General features: G+C 38.2%; 2 protein-coding genes across 3 annotated transcripts; one reads left to right on the top strand and one right to left on the bottom strand.

Moving 5' to 3' along the window:
- Nucleotides 1-9,812, top strand: lamp1a (lysosomal associated membrane protein 1a). Its single transcript, XM_030163328.1, has 9 exons — nucleotides 1-337; nucleotides 4,550-4,656; nucleotides 4,780-4,999; nucleotides 5,612-5,773; nucleotides 5,856-6,058; nucleotides 6,172-6,297; nucleotides 6,384-6,450; nucleotides 6,536-6,703; nucleotides 8,875-9,812. The coding sequence occupies exons 1-9, from the start codon at nucleotides 283-285 to the stop codon at nucleotides 9,012-9,014; spliced, it is 1,248 nt and encodes a 415-aa protein (XP_030019188.1). The 5' UTR covers nucleotides 1-282; the 3' UTR covers nucleotides 9,015-9,812.
- Nucleotides 9,813-9,833: 21 nt separating this feature from the next.
- Nucleotides 9,834-20,176, bottom strand: grtp1a (growth hormone regulated TBC protein 1a). 2 transcript variants are annotated; one of them, XM_030163341.1, is made up of 8 exons: nucleotides 19,604-20,176; nucleotides 16,077-16,228; nucleotides 15,843-16,001; nucleotides 14,375-14,499; nucleotides 12,766-12,862; nucleotides 11,541-11,713; nucleotides 10,709-10,894; nucleotides 9,834-10,590 (listed from the first exon to the last, which is right to left on the bottom strand). In XM_030163341.1, exons 1-8 carry the CDS (start codon nucleotides 19,657-19,659, stop codon nucleotides 10,498-10,500), a joined length of 1,041 nt encoding a protein of 346 aa, XP_030019201.1. In that variant the 5' UTR covers nucleotides 19,660-20,176; the 3' UTR covers nucleotides 9,834-10,497. The 2 variants fall into 2 exon arrangements, with proteins under 2 accessions (XP_030019201.1, XP_030019212.1); XM_030163352.1 differs by lacking the exon at nucleotides 19,604-20,176 and adding an exon at nucleotides 16,320-16,449 and having other exon boundaries at nucleotides 10,064-10,590.
- Between the last annotated feature and the right edge of the window lie 368 nt (nucleotides 20,177-20,544).

Below are 20,544 nucleotides of genomic sequence, written 5' to 3'. Positions count from 1 at the left end.
CGCTCTCTTCCAATTGGACTTGTTTTTTTTTTTGTTTGTTTTTTTTCTCTTTAAGAAAGAAGCAGAATAACTCTCCTTTTTTTTATTTACGTGTGACATAGAAGCGTACACGACAACAGGAAGCCCCGCGGTCAAAGTGACGCTTCAGTTTTTAGCTAACGGTCGGTGAAGTCAAGTGCAGTTCACCGACCCACCTGCGCCCGGAGCAGCCGCACCGCGAGCTCCTATCCCCGGACTCGGACCACGGATACACTCCCCGTTTTCCTCCGCTGACTCGGAAGGATGAAACTCTCCCACGTTTTGGCTACGCTCATCATCGCCTGGGTTGCCGTTTTCGGTGAGTGTTTTTGCGGTTGAACATTGCACATCATCGTCATACTGCCGCTACACTTTGACCAAAACGACGTCACGGTGTCAGCTAGTTAGGTAGTTAGTTAGTTAGCTAGCTAGGTGAGGTTATCGGGTTTAACCAGGTAACTAGTAGGGTGACCAGGTGTCTGGAGCTTCACTTTATGAGATTATAAGACAATGTTTGGTCCTTTGTCCCACATATTGAGACAGTGTCCCACATTTTGACTACAAAGGGAGTCCATGAGTTGAAGCAGATTATAGTTAGGATAGATTTTTACCCAAATCTGACACACAATTCTGAAAATCCAGTTAAAAAATACTACATTTTCACCTCACAATGGCATCATATTCAGGTTGTGTCAGCGTAAACTGCATATGAGATGTTGGACACTGCCCAACAAAGGATCAGAGCAGGTGTTAATTCTGGTTTAATGCTCAGTTTGCTCAGTTTTGTTCATGTAATCCATCTACTTGATTCTGTTCATGGATAATAGTAATTGTTGCAAAAAAAATATACCTCATGATCAACTTCAATTGTATTTTACTAGTTAGAGCTAAGCAGTCAAAAAGTACTCATATGTATTATATAAGTTATAAGACATTATATCAAAATTTACAACCACCTATCATTACATAGACCTGCATAAAAAATGAATCCGCAACTATGGAAAAATAAAGGTTAATCTGTGGAGAGTTACCATAGAGAGAGTGAGTTTTGGACTTCTATTCTATTCTATTCTATTCTATTCTATTCTATTCTATTCTATTCTATTCTATTCTATTGTAATGTAATGTAATGCAATGTAATGTAATGCCATGTGTTGTTATTGTTGACCAGCAGATTGGCCCTCATTGTTGAGTGGCTTTGTGTTGCAAACAGCACAGTCGGGGCCTTCTGGCCATGTTAGTTTATGGTCAGGCCGGTTTAATCTGCCTGAACACAACCACCACACACACAGTCACTGACACCTGGGTGCTGCTGACACAGGAAGAGTTAACTGCAGCCATAGCTCAGCTGAAAAACCACACTCCTGCAATTGCAAGTGTCACATTATGATGTTTTAGCTGTTAGTCACTTCAGTGCGGTTGTAGTTGCACAATGTATACTTTGTATTTACCCTCACGCCAGCATTTCCTTAAGAACAGGCAACATGGGGCAAGGTGGGATTATGTGTTTTGTTACTTTGTACACACACCAGCTGCTATCTACAGTGTGATACTTGGTCCAGGCATGCGCTTTTACCTCATGATCTGATTGCAGTGTTGTGTAAACTGTCTGCGGTGTGTTTACGGAGTGAAAAGAGGGGTGACAGCCAGGTCAAGTTTCAGGATGACAGCAGGAGACCTGAGAGCTTCATAGACAGAGTGTTAGGGAGCTCTTCAGTAGATAATGGTAACAGTGAAAGTTCATGAGGGAAAAGAAGTAGGAAGTGAAAAGGAGCAGAGAGAGGAGACTTTCAGGCAGTCAACTGTGTCATAACTGAGTTATGAAATAGGACCAGTAGATGGGTGGGCATCTGACACCACCCACTGTTCAAATGCTGTTTCATCCATGTAAGAAGGTAAACAGTGTTTCCACAGAGGCACAGTGTTTACCATAGTCGTGAAAGTGCAAGAATAATAATTTTGATTCATGTGTTTTTGTTATTGAACCAGTTTAGTCACAGGCTGTGTGTTGTTTGTTTAGATAAAGATAAAACACATTAATTTTAGTCTAGCCCATAAAACAATAATCTGAATTATCTCGAAAATAAAATGTAATATTGTTATGAATGTTAATATAAATTTTTCTTTTGTCTTTTTTTTATTTACCATATCTGCTAAAATGTTTACAAGATGTTTAAATAGTGTGCTCTTTTGCTTTAGTTTACATGCTCATCATTGAGTTGAATGTTGAATGCAAGTCTTTGTCATGTTGTGACCTTAAAAAAGAGTTTACAACCACAAATAACCATCTTGTTTCACCAGGTTTTACAAAACAGCTTTTGGTTTGAAAGAAATTATTTGAATTCAAAAGCTGTAATGAATTTGTTTTCTCATTTTTGGCCCTTCCAGTCTTCCATTCAGTGTAAGTGTGTGCTGTTGGATATTCAGCCACAGTGGAAGGATCACAGTAATGAAAGAGCCACATTTGTGTTAAACTACACACTCTGCAAGTATAAAGCAAGAGGTGAAACTGTATTAATACATTTGTGTGTTTTAACACTGGTGCAAAACACTTTGTAGAATTTGAGCAGTAATTGATAAGTACATGTGTGATGAATAGCCACTGTGGTACCCAAACAATATGAGGATTAGGGCCACTATCACACACTCACAGGTACATAACAGTGACTCTGCACTTTTTAGGCTGTCACAGTATTTTTAGCCCACAGTGCAAGTCTGGAAGCTGCCACTTTGGCTCCACTGGTGAAATTCTTACTGCTGAGGACGGTAGTATCTCTGAGTAATGAGCTGCACAATTCCCTGAAAGACAGAAAGAAAAAAAACAACAGCCAGAAGTGGAATTGATGAGCTCAGTTTTTAGCCATTTGAAGACCTCTGGTGGTAACTGTGTGAACTGCATTATAGTGTATGTGGGGCAAAATATCATGTAACACCACCTCCCATGAGGCCACATTATGTAGAGTGAATCACTGCAGGCATACAGAATAACACAAGCAGCCACAGGTTTACTCTTATGCACAACAACCTAAAATATTCACTAAATGATCTGCAGTGGAGAAAATATTTTCTTGATGTTCTATTGTTTGAACACATGCAAAGATTTTGTTTATGGATTTTTTATATCAGTTAAAAATACAGTTTAATTCTACTCTGCATTTTTATTAGAAAGCTCTTAAACTTTGACTTGTGTGTCCTGTCACTGTCCGCATTCTTTATACTGATGATTAACATATATGGTAAAATTTGCAGATGCCTTTGCAATATTCAGTCTCATCCAGATCCATGATAATGAGGTCTTGTCATTGATAACATACTCTGGTAGCTTGAGTGACAAAAATTCTGTTTTGGTTCTAGATCAGTTCTTTAAAAAAGGATCGACATCAACTGCTGTGCCTTTGTAAACTATCACAGATCCATGCTCTTAAGAGTTATATCAACATGAGAGTTTTAGGATCACTGCGGTCTTGTTGCATGATATTCATGACTGTTTTATATCAATACATGAACATGAGGATTCATCACCAGACACAAACTATTTTATTACCCTGTCATCCTGCAGTAGACGTTATGCTGTTTGGGTAGTCTGGGAAGGGTTTGTAAAACACTTTGTTTAAAGTCTATGTGAGTGTTGTATGAGGTTTATGAGAGTTGGTGGTGTGTATGGTGTTGCTACTTTGGATATGTGAGTATTTTTGGAAATTAGCTTGTAGTTAAATCTGATGCAACACATTTTTCTCTCTGGTCCTTGTTAAATAAACTAAAGTAATTAACAGTAAATTTCAAGGTTTCCTCCAAAGTATCTTCACTAACTTGTTCAATAGAAAGATTTTCTGCAGCAACAGATGAATTAATTTCCTCTGAACTCATTTGAGCTGATAGGACAGTAACGGTGGTGTTTGCTTAGCTGATCGTAACCTCATGAAACAGTGCTGACTTTTTTTGTCCACTTTTGCTGACAAGAGTCTCACAGATTTATAAATATATCTGAAAAAAAAATATTGTCATGCTGTTTTCACTGGAGACAGCCTTTTCATGCAAAATAAGAAGAAACTTGTACTTTCCTAGGTCTTGGGAGGATAATGATATTGATATTTATGATAATTGTGATAATATTCCACAATGCTGCCAAACTATGCCGATTTTATTAATGTTTATTTTATTCATTGTATATTTTGTATTCTAGTGTCTTGCAGAATCTCATCAGCGCTATTACAAAACCAAAAAATTAAATCTGTGTTTTTAGGCCTTACAATTTCTTAAATATGATGTTGGCAGGTCTTAAAATGAATTGGTTATTAAGTTTATCTAACTTTAATAAAGTTGTATTAATTATAGCATAAGAGAACTACAAATCAAAACCAACATGCAACCAGCTAATTTAAAATGTGTCCTGTTCAGAGTTTATTAAAGCACACCTAGCTACCTCCACAAGCAAATAGTAGAACATAAGATAGGTCTTAAATCGCCTTCATAATAGTTGAGGTACTTGAATTGTTAAATTAATCAACCCTTTGCATCCTGTCCCCTCCAGGCTGCATTCAGGCGGTTACTCTGGAGGTGAGGGAAGGAAACTCCACCTGCATCAAGGCTGAGCTTTCTGCATCGCTCTCCATCACATATGACGCCGCCAGCAGCACGGTACTTCAGTTCACAGCAGTAGAATGCTTTCAGTGTCTAATGCATGCTCATAAATTGTAATAAAAGGGTGAGAGATGCCATTTAGTTTATTATCAGACAAGTCACCAGTGTTTGTTTCCTCAGAGAACAGTGCAGGTGTCTCTGCCTGACTCCACCACAGTGGATACGGGCAGCAGCTCGTGCGGCACCGATGGCGGCTCCCCGTGGTTGGTGGCCGTGTTCGGATCGGGCCATGCTCTGGGCCTGAGCTTTTCAACCAATGGAAGTCTGTACAGCGTCGCCAATCTGACGCTGCAGTACAACCTCAGTGACTCCTCCATCTTCCCTGGCGCCAACAGCTCCGGTGAGAAGAACCAACATAACTATTATGCTGCCTTCACATGCCATCGGGATGATGATCCTTTCCACTTGTGAAATCGAAATTACAAGTGTATTGTGTTCAAGTGCTTTTGTTGTCTTAGTGAAATGAAAAATGGCTGACACACCATTTCTTGTAACCCTCTACTTGGGTAAAATAGTTTTGGATGTGTTATTCATCTGCTACAGCATTTTTTTTTTTTTTTTCGCAAATTGTGTATGCTATGAATGTGTAAAAGCATCAGCTAACAGCAGCAGAATGTTAATAAAAGCATTGTTTGTCATTTGGATTAATTGCTCTCCACCATGTTGAAAAGTTCAAAGGTTATTTTCATCTCAGCAGCTTGTATATAAAATATTTTCCCAGTTCTCCAGTGGAAAATACGATTTGCACGGGCATTCATGTGCAATTTCTGAGTTCACAACTAATATTTATCATAATTCCCATAGCACATGAAGGCAGCATTAGTTACTATAAGAATCAAAAATGTATATGTGTGTGTCTTTAAGGTTACAGTACAAGCTTGAAGAAAGCTAAGGGTAGTTGAGCTGTGGTTTTGTGGGTGTGACTAATTTGTTCTTTTTATGTGTGTTCTAGATGTGGTTACTGTGGTGTCAGCTTCAGTTGGTATCTGGGCATCGGTCAACACCACGTACCGCTGTGTGAGTCCCCTGACGTTTAGAGTTGGTGGAGCGGGTGTGACGTTCTCCGACATGAGGCTCGAGGCATACATGCCTGGAAATGACCTGAGTCCAGCTGGTACGAGTGTGATTATATGTTAGTCTGACTTTGAAGATCCACTTTTATCTGATAACCTATTTATTTGTCATTTTCATCACAGAGAGTGTATGTACAGCAGATCAAACCAGTACTACAGCTTCACCTACCACTGCTACTACTACTACTACTCAAGCCCCAGTACCAACTCCTCCAGGACAACCTGAACGGGGATCCTACTCAGTGTTGCGCAATGGTACTGCATGTCTCCTGGCTCAGATGGGACTGCAGCTCAATATTTCCTATTTCTCCCAGTCTCAGAATCAGGTAACTAATGTGGGGGTTCATGTACAAGTCACTAGCATATTGCAGATAAATCCACTCGCAGGGTTTGTAATAATATTTGGAATAAACTGGATGTGGTTGTTCCTTTTTGACAGACTATTCAAGAATTAGTCAACTTGTCTCCCAATTTGACGACTGTGTCAGGATCCTGTGAAGCCAGCAGTGCTACACTAATTCTCACCCAAGCACAAACCACCACCCTTAACTTTACTTTCACTCTGGTAAGTCCAGCCCTCTGTTGTATACTGTGGAGATACACAGATAGTTTGTGTTTGCATGAATTCAACCCCTCTCCTCCTATCTGCAGAACTCTACATCCAACAAATACCATCTGGGTGCGATAAGTCTTCTTGCAAACTGGTCTGATATGACTGGTATGTCAACTACCCTAACCTTTTTAGTTTTTGTCTCTGTTGTTTAACCTGACGTAACATACACATACTCTATCACTCTGTTCAGCTCCCTTCTCGGCCAGCAACACCAGTCTGGACTACCTTCGGAGTTCATTGGGCCACTCATACATGTGCAATGCAGAGCAAACTCTGGCTGTGTTACCAGTTTTGTCTGTCAACACATTCAGACTACAGGTCCAGCCTTTTGGGGTCACTACCAACCAGTTTGCTACAGGTAAGCTTATTTATCAGAATCAGAATACTTTATTAATCCCAGGAGAAATTGTTGTGTGTTACAGTTGCTCTGTGCAAGTATAAAACAAACAAACAAAAAATTAATACATAAATACTGAATAAATATCTGTTCTGTTTAGCCTTATATTTCCATAATGTTGTTGATGATGCAGCCTGGGTTTTTTTTAGTCTTAGATAATCAGACTGAACTGCCACATCAAAGAACTAGTTGAGAAAGAGAGATTTTAAGAAGTGAGCACCAAGTGTCCTGTAGTCCAACGGCATATTTAAAGACATTAATTGACATTTGTTTGACCTTTCAAGGTCAAAGGTCATGGCACCAAATGAAAGCCCATATGTGACTTCCTATCTATTGCCAATAGTAATTATATCAATATCTTCAACTGCTTTGAGGTTACAGCACTTTGAAATTTTCCCATTATAAATCAATGAGGATTTTTAAGAATTCAGAAATTCATAAAAAAAATTCAAAAATCCATATTTCTCCACTCTTCGAACAAACGTGGTAGCCCTTGCCCCAAGGAACCTCTGCTATAAATTTCAATTGATTCTGACTGACTTATGGAGAATTTTCTTGAAAAATTGTTTACGGATGGATGGATGACAACTGATATCAATAGTCCACCAGACCTTTGGGCCGTGGGACTAAAAATGAACAAAATTATAAGCCAGTGTAGCGGATTCCCCTTTCATCTTTTATACTAAGCTAATTTCTCTGTTATTAACTTGATAGTTAACTCAGTGATATTGATACTTTATACAACCGTGAGCGTTTGTATAAACACATTTCTTAAACTGTTCTTTTAAACAGATGCGTCCAGACTTTTTATGTCACACTCCCTGTTCTACATACTGAATAAGTTGATGCAGGGAGAGGATTTGGCCTTACACACTGACAGATTTACAGCAATACTACAGATTCACATCAACTTTTGTAATATATTGAAGTACGGAGCTGCTGTACTGGGACAGGCTGATACAGCACAGATATCTGCTCCTCCCACAGGACTGAAGAGTAAACAGAGCATGTAGTGTAGGATTGAACCAGCAGGACTAAACATTATTAAATAAAATGACTTTAAGATGAGTACATTGTTTTGTGCATTCTATGCATAGTAAATAAAATAGTCTGATAAAAGTGTTCCCTTTGCTTTGGTATGTATCCATAGTTGTAATAGACATAATTGGTAACTTTACCACAAAGTAGAAAACTAAAGAATATATATGTCCTGTAAATATAAGGTATTGTTACGACCCCAGCTAGGGGACCTGAGGGCATAACATGAAAAGAGTGGACACCTTTCCTCACTCCCAAGCCACAGAGAGAAACCCCGAACACGGGTTGTGCATGTTAACAAATTAGTGATTTATTTACAAAGTGCATGTGACAGATAATGAAAACTGAACAAAACGGCAATTGGAACTTCAGGGTGGGCTCAGGCCAAAATAACAAAACTTTACTAAACCAAGAAACAAGGCTGACCTGCAAAGAAAAGGAACCAAAAGACAAAGTCCAACCTCCCTTACCAAAAGAGGAGAAAATGAGACAAAAGGGCAGCCCACCCCTACTGCTGAAACCGGGAACAAATGACAGGATGACGACGGGGTTGGGAGTGGAGGAATGGCGACCCTGGACCGGCCCAGCTCTGTGATCTTTATAGGTCCGCCTTCGGCTGGCTGGTCCAATCTGTGTGCGGGATCTGGCTTAGCACCTGTAAAACGTCACCCATTCACGCACAGCTAAAAGGACACACCCACAGAGTGACACAACGACCCACCTATGGGTCATAACCGTATACAGGACCATGACACATTAAACCTGTAGATACTCTAACTTTAATCTAGAAGGTGCTGTACACTGAAACGGTTTGAACTTATGAAAAAATTACACTTTGGCAGTATTTCAATGTAACCAGGCTTAAAGCAGCTGTGCATCCAGTAGGTCAAGGGTCAGAATCGCTCTTCAGTAATCCCTCTACTGTGAGTGCATCTCATATGTAGGGATATAACTATTAACCACTGTAAATTATCGGCTATGCAACATGATGGGTGCACTGCACTGTACACAGTGAAGTGCTGGGTTTCTGCATAAATAGCTTCTGTTTGGGGTTTTTCATCTTCTTCCTCCTCCACTTTCTTCTCTTTCTGCAGCTGAGGAGTGTCAGATGGACCAGGACCAGATGCTCATCCCTATTATTGTGGGAGCCGCTCTGGCCGGCCTGGTGCTGATTGTCCTCATTGCCTATCTAATAGGCAGGAAGAAGAGTCACGCCGGATACCAGACCATCTGAATGTTCCTCATTAATCCTACCCCTGATAGACTGACATATGAAAGGATGACACTGAGTGTTTGAATGAACAAGTTGTGGACTGTGCACACGAGCATGAATGGATGGAAGGCGCTGTTGAGTGCATGTTTTGCATATCCCATGTGACCTCTGGATATTTGATTTTCCTTCCACTTTCTCTGCGAATGATGAAAACAGGCCAGAAGTGCTGGCTAACTTTACATGGTGTACATTTGGATGAAGCCCAAGAGGACTGAGCCTTAATCTGGTAGTGAGAACCTGCTGTAGCAAGTTCTCCATCAACTGTTTGGCTACACATCACCCCCGTGCTATTCTTGTTTCATTATGTTTTAGGACTTGGTTAAATTCACTTCAACTGCTATTGTGTTGTTTATAGCTTTGTAACTATTTATAAAGAATCAATGAATACCCCAATGTAATTAAGAGAAGCAGTCAAAGAAAAGGGAACGTTCTGACATTTGCTTCCATATTTCTTTGCGGTGGAAAGTGGTGAAAGGCTGAACTGACCCAACACTGCAGTAAGAGAGATGCAGAGTTTAACCATTTTGATAAAAAACGTGGATTGCTGTTTTCTACAGTTTAATGGTGAAGATTGTTGTGCATACTTTAAACCGAAGATGACACGCTGACACTGACATTGGTTATGTTTATATGATTGATTTTCCCAACACAATGTTCATAAAAATTGTAGTGATTTGATCTTTTATTTTTATAGAAAATGGTTTGATCTCGTTTTCTATTATGCATCATATTAAGAGGTAATAAAATCTTGAAGATCTAGCCTTTTTTGAGTTTTTTTCTCCAATATTACAGTATGTTTTTCTCTTGTTTTGTCCCATACACATGGCTGTTGACATGGCTGAAATGTTAAACAAGGTGTGCATTACGCAGAATACTCAGAGCTGGGATCACTGCCAGGGTTATTTCTGTACAGTGCAACAAAATACGATGTCAGTACTACGACTGATTAAAGGTCCTAAAACCTCAAGACTGAAGACACTGGACACACTACAGAAAAAGCAGCCCAAATGTATCACCACTGTGCACATTAATTAATGAACAAAAAAGCCTAAATACAATTAAGTGAAACATACATTCTTGAAATGTTTTAAGTCAATATTCCCATTAAATACATCGGACTTTCAGTCAAGGAACTACTAGTCGTACATTAGGATGGATGTGCTAGGAGTTCAGAACAACTTAGATGACAATTGGTATAAAAAAAAATTCTCTGCTATGACTTGAAACTGATTAAAGTGCTAATTTCTACATCTTAATAATAGAAAATACTTAAGACATGCTACAGCTCAGTTTTAAGTGGAACTGTCACATTTCTATTCCCATACAATCATATTTACACTTCTGTAAAAGCATGTCGTAGTCACTATGACATCAAGGTAATAGGAAAAAGGTGCAAATGCGTTCATGTGTGGAATGTGTTTAGGCAACAGAAACGCGGTTAGGGTCAGGACTCTTCTGCGATGATCCGCGCTCGACATGTTTCCCGCAGCTTTGCCAGGGTTGTCATGGAGAGACTTCCTGGTTCAGTGAAGATTTTCTGGGAAGGAGGCAAAAGAATAAGATTAAAGGATTAGTAAATGAAAGGAAATGTCCGGTTTAAACATTGTTTTCTACCATGATATGACACTTGTAGGCAGGGATGGGAGTGTTTTTACCTGCATGAAAATGTGGCATTCGTCAACAAAAGGTCCATGGGTGATCTGCTTAAAGATTTGGCAGATGTCTGGCAGTGACTGGGCCTGTTGAATCTGAGCCTGGTGGTGGTGGATCAGTGTCAGAGCCACACGGAAGAGGATTTTAGAGCCCTCGTAGAACAGACAATCCCAAATCCGCAAAACTGTCTGTAGAAAAGCACCAAAAAATAAGCACCTCCCACTCACAAAATAACCCTGTATGAAGGACTTCATCTGAGTGCTTTCACAAGTAACACTGATTAGCTTGACTTTGATCAGCAGGTACACTTTGATCATTGAGTCTTATTAACCCAACATGAACCCCATTATTTGTTGTTCCAGTGTGTTATGTGGTGAGAAAGGTGGATTTGGTTACGTTTGGACTGATCCAGACTACAGATTTTTGGCCTTTTTGTTATTAGCTAAGCTGCCTTGACTGTTGGCAGTACCTTCTGAACAGACATAACAGCGTATCAATCCCCTTATCCTACAAGAATTATGAAAAATTATATATATGCTGCAAAACATGCAACTGTTCTTGTATTGAAAATGCATTCATTTTCGTAAGCATGTAGTTGGAAGTCTGCTCATTTTCTTTGCTTTCTTTTTTTAATCTCCAAGACTTCTTTTTCAGGTCTAAAAGAACCATAATAATTCCACTCAAAAGTATTTTAACGCTTTTCTAAAAGCTTTCTTCAACTGTTCTTTAATAGAGATTCTGTGTTGGCACAAAATAGATAACACTACAGTGATATCTATAGACATAATTTACTCCTTACTGCAGACACCATCATGAAAAGGCACATACACTCACCTCTACAGGCAGAATGTCTATGTAGAGACAGATGAACCATCGAGAGACCACCAGAGTCCACATGACATTATGATCCACCATGGTCTGCCAGACCCCAGGGAGTTTAAGTCTCACCAGCTCCCCCAGAACCTCCTGGTCAGTCTTCAGTCCCAGCATGGCTGGACTGTAGTAGTCTGAAACCACCCACATCGTCAAAGTCACGCACTTTAAACAGGGTTCCTACAGGTTTCTACAAGTTAAGTTTAAGAATTTTAAAGACCTTTTTAAAACTACTTAGAACAGAATTCAATGTCTATTTTACGGCCATACTGGCAAAAATTCATGTCTCCTGGAATTTAGGAAAATGTATTCATTTACTCCAACGCTTTGATTCCCACTGTTCTGAGTCATTCCTCACTGGGGGCTGTAAAAGTTAGCAATAATTGGTTCCTAATTTCAGTATAAATTGTTGGGTTGGAATGGGTGGAACCGAGTAGACTAATGTTACTTTCTTTGCAATTTGGACATTTCCCAAACAGATGTAAAACATTTATAGCAGTTTATGGCAACATAACTTAAGATCTACGATATCAAATTTAATACGTTTAAAAGACTTTAAGGTACTAGATGCAGATTTTTAAATTCAAGAGTTTTAAGACTCTGCAGGAACCCTGTTAAAATGTGTTTACGGATGTAATGACCATGAATGAGTAGTTGACAATCAATTGTTTTACAAATAACTTCAACAGCTATTAGTCTTTTTCTGTTCATATTACGTGACTTTTATAGTTATAAAAGGAGAATAAATCCAACAATAGTTTAATAACACAAACACTTTGGAGGAATGAGAAATGAGTCATTAACAGAATCTCAATTAGTAATAATAATAATAAAGGACATGGAAATAGAGATATGATTTTTTTCAGCCGTTGTTAATAAGCGGACTGTAAACAATTATGCAATATGCTCATGATCAGATTATGTGATAACTGGAGGTTTGGGAGTTTGATCCCTGACTCGGGTCCACCTGTTATAGGACTAGACACTGAACACCATGTTACTCGCCGGAAACGGTACTATCGATGTGTGAATGTGTGTGTGTTTGTGTGCAAATGCCTGAATGAGACATACTGTGAGGTGCTTTGAGAATCGGTTTCATAGAAAAGCACTGAATGTGAGTCCATTTACTGTTCAACAACAGAACACGGCACAAACAGCAGCTAATTACTGTTCAATAAACACACACCTGGTAAGATTCTTCCAATTAGTGCGTCCATCAGCCAGAAGGACTTCTCTTCATCCTTTGTGATGATCAATAGATACCCAGCTATGAAGTTCATCCCCTACGGCCAAAATAAAGACATCTTTAATTAAGTATCTATTACATATCCACTTATAATGTAAGAGGTAACCTGAGTATGAACAGAGATTAAAGGGGATGAGTTCGTTTGTAGGGAAGATGTAATTACCCATAAGGACCTGCTTCCTGTTTGAATCACAAACTAAGTTACTCATGCCCTTGTGGATGAAATTTGCCTTTCAAATATCAGTAATGAACGTAGGCTCTATACTGTGTTGACACCGATAGTGATACCTGTAACCTGTCTTTGGAAAGGTGTGTGACTAAGCCCAGCGGTATAGAACAGAATAAGATCTTGATTGTCACTGTCACTGTTACAGGAATAATGAAAACCAGTTAAGCAGCTCTGTTCAGTTTAGGAGCAAATTCTTAAAATGCAAAAAGAAAAACTGTATATAAAATCTTTCACACAAAATTACACTGAAAATATATACTGATAAATGCTGAAAACATCCCAAAACTAGTAAGAAATACTGAAAATATACAGGGTGGGGAAGCAAAATTTACAATATTTTGAGGCAGGGATTGAAAGACAGTGTATGACCAATTAGTTTATTGAAAGTCAGGAGAATTTATTTGCCACAAGAAAATTTACATAATAGAAAATGTTTTTATTCTATGTGTCCTCCTCCTTTCTCAATAACTGCCTTCACACGCTTCCTGAAACTTGCGCAAGTGTTCCTCAAATATTCGGGTGACAACTTATCCCATTCTTCTTTAATAGTATCTTCCAGACTTTCTCGTAATAGTTTTGCTCATAGTCATTCTCTTCTTTACATTATAAACAGTCTTTATGGACACTCCAACTGTTTTTGAAATCTCCTTTGGTGTGACGAGTGCATTCAGCAAATCACACACTCTTTGACGTTTGCTTTCCTGATTACTCATATGGGCAAAAGTTTCTGAAAAGGTATGGATAATAGTGTTAGGTATGATTATGACATCAATATATGTTTGGTTTCAAAACAATTGACGTAGTGCCTGCTGAGAAAAAACAACTAAATGTTCATTGTAAATTTTGCTTCCCCATCCTGTACAAAAGGCCAAATCCATACCAGATACAGAAGACAAAGGACATATACAAAATAAAATTAACACCAACGTGCGTAAGTCCTGAGTATTGCAGTGAGTTAGAGTCAGTATTGCTATTGTATTGCATATCGTTAGCCTCAAAGCAGAATTGCCTAAGGGATATTTTTGGCCAAATTTTGATATTTACACAACTTCACTCTCCTAACACTGCTGTTTCATTTTACGCTGATATCACAATTTGGCCAAAAATCTGACAATGACAATTATGCTGTGAGGCTAATGATATGATCCAAATCACCATCAGTGATCATAGCCAAAGTTCTTTTCACATGTTAGTCACTCTCATATACTCCATTCTGAAATCATTCCATCTCATTTAACTCCTAATTAAATGTATTTCTGCTTCAGTGTTAGGCATTATCAGACTCCACTTGAAACTGGATCTTCAGTAGACCAGCATTACCTGACAATAGCCCACAGATGGATTATGGTGACCATAAGCCCGCAGCACATTGTACAGAGATTTCTGCATGCATGGGCTGGATGTCTTTCGGAAATTGATGTTGTCTGGAAATGTTCTGTTCAAGTCTGAAAGACAAATAACAGACAGACAATCCACTATTTTTCATTTGGTTGTATAAAACACGAACATCCAAGTGATAGAAGAGACAGAAATGCATTAATGTTTTTTTTTTTAATGATACATTAAACATAAGTCTGTCAACAAATACAGTTTGTGGTGGAGATGAGAATTTCAAGCAAAACGGAATAATCACTGGAAACTCTGCAACAGTCGTATAAAACTTAGGGTAGACCACTATTTGGTCAGAACAGATTAAAAAAATAAAAACTTATCATGGTTTACAAGTGGCTTCTGGTTAATTCATAGTGTTTCTATGCCATTTCATTGATATTAAGCTTTCTGACATTAGAACAGCTGGATTCATATACAGCATGTGGGAGTACATATAGATTTTATGGCTGGTGATGAACAATGACTGGTTGTCTACAAATTCTGCGAAAGAGCGAAACAAGACTAAACTTTGTTACTTGTGACGTTGACAAGTTCATTTTATGCTTTAGATTAAGTCTCCACGCCAAAAAATGCCTCTTTATAAAAAGTTGGAAAGCAAAAGAAAATTGTGGAAAGGTACTTTTGCATATTTTTACTTTTGCTAATCTTGCTAATTAACTACATTGGTTGTTGATTAGCGTGTGTTACATATGTGGCATATTCTTATGAACAAACCAAATGGCAAGCAAACAGAACCAATGAATTTTTCCTACTATGCCTGATGGCCACTCTTAGGCTATGCTCAGACAGCAGGCAAATGTGGCCTAAATCCCAGTTTTTTGCTCATATGTGACCTGTATCCGATCTGTTAAAGACAGTTTGAACAGCATAAATCCGATTTTTTCAAATCTGACCCAGGCCAATTTGATATGTGGTCCTAAATCCGATGTAACTGATATTTTGCAATGTAACTTCAGTCTGAACAGCCAGGTCACATTTATCTGACCTTTACGTCAGTGAAATACGACAAACGTCACAATTCTGTGTCCCAGGAGGAGCAGGAGCAGGAAAAACATACTTACTTCCGTAAACACAGTGCATGCCTGCATGGTAGCATATTACATCAGGACCTTTTTTGCACATGTGGGTCACTTCATTCAGGTCAGACTCAAAAACTGATAGAAGTCGCATTTAATGTGTAATATGAACCAGCACACACACAAAAAAAATCCGATTTCACCAAAAAATCTGAATTGTGCATTAAGACCTGCTGTCTGAACGTAGCCTTACTAAGGTCATAAGATTGTCTCATAATCCTATCATTTTAAGCTGTAATGTACTGTGAAGCTGGTATTAGTTACAGTTACCACCACATAAGGGGTTCATAGAGTTAATGAAAAGTCAATCAAAGCCTGACCTGTACGGATGGTCTCCACCAGTTTGGGGTCATGTTGGGCTCCTAGCAGAGACTGGTAGTAGTTTGGGTTCTTCTCTAGCTGGTCTTGAGCCCCGCTGGCAGTCATCCAGATCAGAGCCCGGTGCTCATTGGGAACCCCCTTCCGTACATAACGTTTTACTGAAGAAGAGAATAACCAAGTTCAGTATGCAGTATTACTACACACAGACTCAAGAAAGTTTGTTTTTCACTTACCCTTTACATTCTTATGCACTTTGCTTTTTCCTTTCAGCAGTTTGGACCACTTGATAGATCTTCGGGTGAGCACAACTAGATACTCTGACATCAGCTCTTCATATGACTCGTAATCGAAGTCCTCCGAGCGCTCGAAGCCATAAGGATCCACACTGGGAAAAAAGCAACAGCTTTTATCAAGATTTAAAATGACTGTGTATTCACTTTACTGTAAACCTGCTTATTTTCATTCAGTATCAGTACCAGTGTCTGTTTCTGCAGGTATTCATTTGGATAAAACTATTAGAGCATAAAAAAAAAAAAAATTCACTGACCACACTTTCTAAAATAGCTACTCTCTGCTTCTGTATTAAAAAGATGTGTGCATGTGTATGTGTGTGTATAGCTCAACCCAATGCCCTCAAGATGCTTAGGTAACACCATAATCCTCTTCCAGCTTAAACCTTTCACAAGAGCACAGATATCCATGAAGAAGAAACACACCTTCAGACCAGCAATGTGGTAGATGAAAAGACCTGTTTTCAGCCTCAGCACAAAAGCACCTCCTACCAAACCTCTTCGCTCTATACTAAACAGTCTGAGCTTTAATGATGTGGCTGTGCTAATACCACTAGAAAATAAAGGTATCATCTTGCAAACTATATTCCTCAGTGGTGATTCCGTTGCCAAAACAAAAGCGAAAGAGTATAATTATATGCATCATTGTGAATTGTGTGGATTTCTGGTTCTCGACACTTGTGCGAGCTTAACGACTGCATTCTATTTTATAGGGAAAAATCTACTTGCATTGTGGATGATTGTATTTTAATCAGTTTTAGTTTCTGATTAAATTAACTTGAGCTATACCAAGACTCAGAAATAACTGTCTATATTAAAATGATATGCTTTAGTTGTGCAATATAAATAATAAACTAACAATACTTGACAAAGGACATTGTTTGCTGAGATATATAAATAAGGCAAAACAAAACTGAGCACCACTCATAGGAAATGACTGGAAACAGATCTTCACAGTGAAGTTTCTACAACAAGCAGGGTGCATTTTTAATGTTTTTTTGAGTAAGAAAGGTCTCCATGAAGGCATTAATCTAGATTTTGGCATTCTTTCAAGACTTTCAAGCAGCCAAAACTCAATTACCGAAGATCCTTCACCTCAACATTTAAGCTGATGGAAGACAGACTATTTGAAGAGGACACTGCTGTGACTTGACTGTGTACATTTCTATTTGATGACTTTTCTATAAATAAAGCTGTGTATTTTATTTGAGTTCAATTACAACTGAATACCCCTTACTTGTTGGGTAAACCTGATCTCATTTTTGTTTTATCTAATTTATCCTAAACTTTGTCCAGCTGTAAGTCAAAATAATATTTTAATATTTTGAAGTTTACACTCAGATGCCAGTTTCATACTTGGGGGAAAAAAAGTATTAAAGTAGTTTGTGGTGTTAACTTGTATTGCAGTGTCCTCAACACAAGCCTATATTTAATTTTATAAGAAAAAAATGAAATCAATAAGTTTCACCCTGTCTAAACTGTAAACAACTATTGATATTACATATAGTGTGTACAATCACATTATAAAGGTTAGCAGAAATTATTTGAGACACTTTAGAACACAGGTGTCAAACATGCGGCCCGGGGGCCAAAATCGGTCCGCCAAAGGGTCCAATCCGGCCCTTGGGATGAATTTGTGAAATGCAAAAATTATAAGATTTAACAATCATTTTAGTTCAGGTTCCACATTCAGACCAATTCAATCTCAGGTGGGTCAACCTATAAATACTCACAACTCCAATTTTTTCTCTTTGTAAATATAAATGTTTTCATGTATTTAAGCTAAAACAAAGTACAACATTGCAAAAATATCTGAACAAATATGAACAACCTGAAATGTCTTAAGAGAAGTGCAATTTTAAAAATATTCCACCTGTTACTAAATGTTTTGTGTATTTGTAGATCCACTGTGATCTGTAAGTTATAATATACATGTGTAAATGATAAACTGAAGCATAATATTATTAAAATTACACATTTTTTCCCAGTTTGTTCATATTATTCACATTGTTTGAAAGGATAGTTTGTAAATGCAAGCATTTTCATAATGTAATTTTAGTTTTTTCACTCTAAAATATTGAGAAAAGTTTGAAGTTGACATTATTTATATATTGTTATATTATAATTTTACTGGTTCGGCCAACTTAAGATCAAATTTAGCTGAATGTGGCCGCTGAACTAAAATGAGTTTGACACCCCTGCTTTAGAACAAGGAGAGTATCTAAGACAGGGGTGTCAAACTCATTTTAGTTCAGGGGCCACATTCAGCTAAATTTGATCTGCAGTGGGCCTCACCAGTAAAAAAATAACATAATAATATATAAATAATGACAACTCCAAATTTTTGTCTTTGTTTTAGGGTAAAGAAAAAAACAACAACACTAAGTTATGAAAATACTTACTTTTATAAACTATCCAAATCAAAAAGATATGAATAACCTGAAATATCTTAAGAAAACTAAGTGCAATTTTAATGATATTATGTCTCGGTTTATCATTTACACATGTAAATTACAACTTACAGATCACAGTGGATCAACAGATACACAAAACATTTAATAACAGGCAGGATATTGGTCAACTTGCCCTTCAGACATTTCAAAATGTTCATATTTGTTCAGGTTATTCGCATTTTTGTGAAATGGTAGTTTGTTTCAGTGTAAATACAGTAAAATGACATGAAAATTTTTACATTTACAAAGAGAAAAATTTGGAGTTGTGAGTATTTACAGGTTACTCTGATGGTATTTTACTGATCTGACCCACTTGAGATTAAATGTGGAACCTGAACTAAAATGATTAATATCTTTGTGTAATTTTCACATTTCATCAATTCATCCCAGGGGCCAGACTGGACCCTTTGGTGGGCCAGATTTGGCCCCCGGGCCGCATGTTTGACACCTGTGTTGTACAGTGTCCTTGGGTGTCTTGAAAGGCGCTTATAAATACAATGTATTATTATTATTATTATTATTATTATATAATGTAAAATATTTTGTGAATTATGGAACTTTCTACCCTTGTTGGTGTCTACTATTATGTATATTTATTGTTCAATGTTAATTGTTCAAATTAAAAAAAAAAAAAAAAAAAAAAAAAAAAGGAGGAATAAAAACACTCAAATAAAAAAAAAAATCTTGACTAAGGTTCTCATAATTTATGCATGAAAGGGTTAATCTTACACAAACAGAATGTCCCTGTAGGTGTTCATCATTTGTAGTAGTTTACAGTATTTTTAACAGGTTAGCTAACCGTTGGTTTAACTTGATAGCTAGCTATTCCTCCACGAGGAGATGCATAAAGTAAGAAGAAAAAGTAACAAGCTACACTTACACCGAGTCAGAAGGTCATATTTTACTCACCTTTACCTCCCAAAGTAAACATACTGTAAACCACCTAACCACGAAAACATTTATCAGACCGTGTTAACTATTCCGGACCAGTATTATGTTTGCTAACGTTCTCATTACCTGCCCACTCTGTCTTTAGCTCTGCCGTCGGGCTGGCTCCTGCTGCTCTTCTCCATTGCCTCCTCTATTCCAGTAAACACTCAGCCAGCATCCAAAGTGTAGTTTTCATCCAAGAAGACGAAAAATAAACCAAATATATGAAGAAAATCTCAATCTCCAAGTCACACCGAGGTAGCTTTTGTAACTTTTACCTCTGTCACTGTTGAAGTAGATGGGCAGAGGGAAGAAGGAGGGCTAGAAAAACAGTCAGAAAAGTAACTGAATCCATTTTTTTTTTTTGTCTTTTACCGAAACTAGGAGCTGTTTGAGTGTTTATTTAGATGTTTTCCAGATCCGTTGGTTTGGACAGACCAGGGTTTGCTGCTCCGGGTTTAATCGCCATCCACATGCACCTGTCGCCGGCTCCCCTCGTCCCGGAGAAAAACGACAAACTTTAGTCTCTGGTTCGTTTCACAACATCCACAGTCCAACCCTGGATTGATGGACGGTGCCCGCTGGAGTCCAGGTCCAGGTCTCGGTTCACCTCTTGATCCACTGACAGTGAAGTACTCCTTAAAGATTTCGGACTCGTGACGTCTGCCCCGGGACACACGGACCAAATGCTGCTTTCAAGTGCATCTGTGAAGCTCCGACTTTACGCTTGTCACCGAGATGTTCAATAGAATCCGAGGCACGTTCAGGGTGCGGTGGTCTAGAGGTGTAACAGCCCCCCAAAATTATTCACTCTAAGAAAAAAGAAGAGGAGCCCCCAAAATTATCCACAATAAGAAAAAAAAGAGCAGGCCAAAAAATGATCCACTGTAAGAAAAAAAAGAGAGCAGCCCCAAAAATTATCCACTGTTAAAAAAAAAAGAGAGCAGCCCAAAAAATGATCCACTATAAGAAAAAAAAAGAGAGCAGGCCCAAAAATTATCCACTATAAGAAAAAAAAAGAGAGCAGC

This window comes from Sphaeramia orbicularis, chromosome 3, assembly GCF_902148855.1.
Source record: "Sphaeramia orbicularis chromosome 3, fSphaOr1.1, whole genome shotgun sequence".
In the NCBI taxonomy this organism is placed as follows: Eukaryota; Metazoa; Chordata; class Actinopteri; order Kurtiformes; family Apogonidae; genus Sphaeramia; species Sphaeramia orbicularis.
The sequence above is the reverse complement of the archived record's forward strand: the minus strand, read 5'-3'. Positions and strand labels throughout refer to the sequence as shown.